Below are 2098 nucleotides of genomic sequence, written 5' to 3'. Positions count from 1 at the left end.
ATACAAACGTGCGGCAACTGAAAAAATTTTTGTCTCAGCTTAAGTAATAATATTATTAATTAAAATAAATATGTTACGCGCTGGTTCAAATATCTTAACACGTCTAACAATCAGTGATGTTAAATGTGCGAATTCTGCACTTTCCTTGGAATTTGTGCGTTGGAGAAGAAAGCCCCGCTGGTTGCCAGTGGCCAAGAGTAAAATGTTTAAAGTGCCTGAACGTCCATTTGAGCCGCCAGAAGAAAAAGCTGAATTAAAACGATTACATAATATTTATAAGTAATTTTAAAAGTAAAAAAATTTTGTATTTATTATAAAAAATTTATGCTTAATAGAACACAATTACGCTCTGTCCGATTGTATCTGCGAGAAGAAGTAAAACGAATACAAGAAACTTCAACTGCTGATCACTACGTCCTGACACCAGAAGAAGAAGAGGCGGAATTTCAGCGTTGTTTTGAAGAAAATGAAATATGGAATAAAAAAATAGCAGAGGAACGTAACGAACGTTTAGAAAAGGAACGTGCTGAAAGAGTTAATCTGATTAAGGAACGCATTGAGTTGGCTAAAATTCGGCACGAAGAGCGTTTAGAACGCGCTGAAGAAATAGTCCGAAAAGAAAAAGTAAGTGAATTGGTTATCATATTAGAGTGTTGTATGGAGAAATAGTGCAGTTTTGTTCCTATTGTATATGCGGAACCATCTTAGGCGTCACTGATTTGATCTGTTTTCTGTTTTTACCTCCTTTTAAGTTGTTTTGATATTTGAAATTTATTAAAGGCTTTAACTGTATTCTCTGAAATAATTTCAGCGGTTTCCTTTTTGAGAATGTACTACAACTTCTTGTATCTGTGTTTATATAATATCTTTATAAAACATATAATTCAAATTTGATTGAATTATCTATAATAAGTTTTATGCTGTTTTTATCTATCTATATCAAAATATGAAGTATTTAAAAATGTGTTGTTGTTGTAAGAACATCGCAGGAATCTGCTAGCGTGGTCCCTTATAGGTGTAGCGAATGGCACTTGGTCGTCTAACTCGATTAGCGGTTTAAAGACGTGAACCCGGCATTTCTTGCAATTCTTAAAGCATTTATATCTGTGTCTACATGTGCATTTCTCATAGTTTAAGGACTTCATACCATTTATATTTGCTTGAAGAAATATGGACTAATGAGTAATTGTGTTGTATTAAATAAAAATTCGTTCTATATGAGAAACTTTTTGACCTATTATATCCTAACATGTGTGTACATTAGCATTATGGTAATTACAATTATCTGAGTTGTTTAATATTTTATGTTTACTACATCTTTTAAAAACTGTAATATATCTTGTTTTTAGCAAGTGCTTCGTGGTTTATTCTACACTGTATATAAATATCCGAGTAAATGCAAAGATTATATGATTAAATATTTATTGTACCTTCTAGTTTTGTTGCACGTAATTATTACCGAAAACTGTTAAAATTCTCATGCCTTAAAGGATCCATAGTTGCAACGTATCCAAAAACTATGCGGTCACAACTTAACCTTTGGATTATAACTTTAAATTCCAAGAACGGTTGGGTTTACGTTCCGGAACCACTCGCCGACCCTGACGAGTGATGACAGAATATTACCTCTCACACTTACTATTCTAACGGTCTGACATGAATTTTGCTTTTATTGACTCTTTTCAGATTCAGATCCCTTTTGTCACTATTTCAGTTATTATATCTTATCAAGTGTGTATGTGTGTGTTATATATAATTATAATTTATTGAACATCAATAGATTATTACAAATTTATTATTTATACATATTATAAATAATATATATTATTTATTTATTTTTCAGGAAAATGCTAAAACATTTATAACATTAGAAAAACTCGATGAAGCTATCGAACATGCCTTAGCAAATCCAGTGGATTACAATTTCTCTATTGATTTAAATAGTAATATATATCGAGGACGTACAACAGTACCAGGCGGTAGTGGAACGCCAGCGACAACCAGCAAACTTGAACAATTAGAAGCCGTGAATTAAAAATAATAATCAATAAAAAAAATCAAAATAAAAATTAATTGCAATTATTTGTTCTTTAAATAT

At 31.2% G+C, this 2098-nt stretch overlaps 1 protein-coding gene across 1 annotated transcript; it reads left to right on the top strand.

Annotated features, from left to right (window-relative positions):
- Nucleotides 1-2098, top strand: LOC119668848 (probable 28S ribosomal protein S26, mitochondrial). Its single transcript, XM_038078511.1, has 3 exons — nucleotides 1-279; nucleotides 336-624; nucleotides 1844-2098. The coding sequence occupies exons 1-3, from the start codon at nucleotides 71-73 to the stop codon at nucleotides 2033-2035; spliced, it is 690 nt and encodes a 229-aa protein (XP_037934439.1). The 5' UTR covers nucleotides 1-70; the 3' UTR covers nucleotides 2036-2098.

The sequence above is a fragment of the Teleopsis dalmanni genome, chromosome 1, assembly GCF_002237135.1.
Source record: "Teleopsis dalmanni isolate 2A chromosome 1, ASM223713v2, whole genome shotgun sequence".
Classification (NCBI taxonomy): Eukaryota; Metazoa; Arthropoda; class Insecta; order Diptera; family Diopsidae; genus Teleopsis; species Teleopsis dalmanni.
This window is presented reverse-complemented; position numbering and strand designations above follow the sequence as displayed.